The sequence below is a fragment of the Propithecus coquereli genome, unplaced genomic scaffold (assembly GCF_000956105.1).
Source record: "Propithecus coquereli isolate 6110/MARCELLA unplaced genomic scaffold, Pcoq_1.0 Scaffold248, whole genome shotgun sequence".
In the NCBI taxonomy this organism is placed as follows: domain Eukaryota; kingdom Metazoa; phylum Chordata; class Mammalia; order Primates; family Indriidae; genus Propithecus; species Propithecus coquereli.
The window spans coordinates 725,064-727,032 of record NW_012148041.1 but is presented as its reverse complement, the minus strand read 5'-3'; the positions used below and the strand labels follow the sequence as shown (position 1 = coordinate 727,032).

At 45.2% G+C, this 1,969-nt stretch overlaps 1 protein-coding gene across 1 annotated transcript in view; it reads right to left on the bottom strand.

Moving 5' to 3' along the window:
• Positions 1–1,435, bottom strand: part of SNRPC (small nuclear ribonucleoprotein polypeptide C) — a 24,182-nt gene extending 22,747 nt beyond the window's left edge. Inside the window, exons 1-2 of the mRNA XM_012646645.1 lie at positions 1,367–1,435; positions 977–1,019 (exon numbers count right to left, since the gene is read on the bottom strand). Coding sequence (XP_012502099.1) covers positions 977–1,019; positions 1,367–1,374 — 51 coding nt within the window. The 5' untranslated portion in view covers positions 1,375–1,435. The remainder of the gene's footprint in view (positions 1–976; positions 1,020–1,366) is intronic.
• Between the last annotated feature and the right edge of the window lie 534 nt (positions 1,436–1,969).

Sequence of the window (1,969 nt, the reverse complement as noted above, 5' to 3'; positions counted from 1 at the left end):
CTGCCTCAGCCTCCCAAGTAGCTGGGACTACAGGCATGCGCCACTATGCCCGGCTAATTTTTTCTATATATTTTTAGTTGTCCAGCTAATTTCTTTCTATCTTTAATAGACACAAGGTCTCACTCTTGCTCAGGCTTCTTGAACTCCTGACCTTGAGTGATCCTCCCGCCTCGGCCTCCCAGAGTGCTAGGATTACAGGCGTGAGCCACCGCGCCCGGCCAATACAGCAATATTGATACAACCCACACTGCCCGATTTATAAAAAATATGAAGTAATTATACTCTTTAAAACATATTTTAAGAGGGTTAAGGGTCCCTGAGACCAAAAAGAACTGCTGACACAGAAGCTCTGGAGTTAGACTGCCTGGGCTCACACTTCAGCTCTACACAGCTTACTGGTTTTGTGACATCCAGAGTCAGTTATTTACCCACGCACTGTCTCAGTTTCCTTCTCAGTAAAGTGGAGTTAGTAAAAGTACTTAATCTCACAGGATTATTAAGAGCATTAAACAAAATGATACGTGTAAAACACGCGAACACTGACACAAGAAACCACTGAATCTTAGGTGGTATTATTTGTCAAGTGGTTTCTAATCAAAGGACTCTTTTATGTCAAGGCCGTTTCTTCCCATTTTAATCAAACATTTGAGTAACTTGACACAATCAAATATTTGAGACACTCTCCTGGAATATATACTTAAATTTTTTTCATCCTGAAATTTACTAAAGCGTTATTCATTTGGATCTCCGATGAAAACAGTGACTGCTGGAAGACGAACTCTTGCAAGTGTCCTCAAATTATAAAAACAGTTACAAGAAAGGTGAAAAAATAAACACCTCCAATTAATTTCTCCAAGCAGTAGGGTTTAAACCTCAGCAAGCTAAAAGCACAAACTTGAACCTAAAAAAAAACAAAATCTTGCTTAATTATTACACAGTAAGTCTTCCTGAAACTATGAAAAGACACGCCACTTACAGAGTCATGGGTGAGGTAGGTATCGCAGTAGTCACAATAAAACCTAAAAAGAGATAAAACAGAAGATGCCAACCAGTTAACAGATGCCCATCCACGGAAGTGCTGTTCAATGAAGGTTAAAAAAAACCACACACACAAACAAAAACCTAACCTTCTCACGACTAAAAGCGTCAAATAAAGCCTCATAACATAAACCAGGCTTTTTTTACTGCCTTAAGCGGGGTCGACCTCCACGCTCGAAAAGGGGTGTCCAGAGCTCCCGGTCAGCCTCCCGCCCTTCCTTTTCCCCGATCTTTTCCTATCCCTCGAAGCTCTGAGAGCCAGAACCCACTGTCCCACAGAGCCAACTAGTAACTGCGACCACCTTTAGATTTCAGGCCCCCCACTCACTTGGGCATGTTCTCTCTAGGCCGTTGGCCACTCCGTTCGGTGACGCCCGGAAATGACGCACACAGCAAGCGCCGAGGCTGCGGAACCTACCAGATCAACCCGAAGACGGAAGTCCTGGCCACCTATAGCAGAGCGAGGGGTGGGCTTTCCCCTCTCTTCCTTTCACCTATAGGAGGGCGAGAAGGAGTGCTAAGGATCCCTACGAGGTTCAATGCACGCTCATTCAATTTTGATTTTTTTTTTTTTTCTTTTTTTTTTTTGAGATAGGGTCTCACTCGTCGCCCAGGCTGCAGTGCAGTGGCGTCGTCATAGCTCGCTGCAACCTCAAATTCCTGGGCTCAAACGATACGCCTGCGTCAGCCTCCGGAGTAGCTGGGGCTACAAGTACCGCGCCACCACGACTGGCTAATTTATTTTGTAGAGATAGGGGCTGTGGCTATTGCCCAGGCTAGTCTCCAACTCTTGGCCTCAAACGATCCTCCCGCCTGGGCCTCCCAAATTACAGGCGGATTACAGGCGTGAGCTATCGCGCACCCAGCCTTATCGTGATTCCTGATGCTTCTGGAAGGGCGTATTTATTCTTTCCACAGATATCTAATGTTT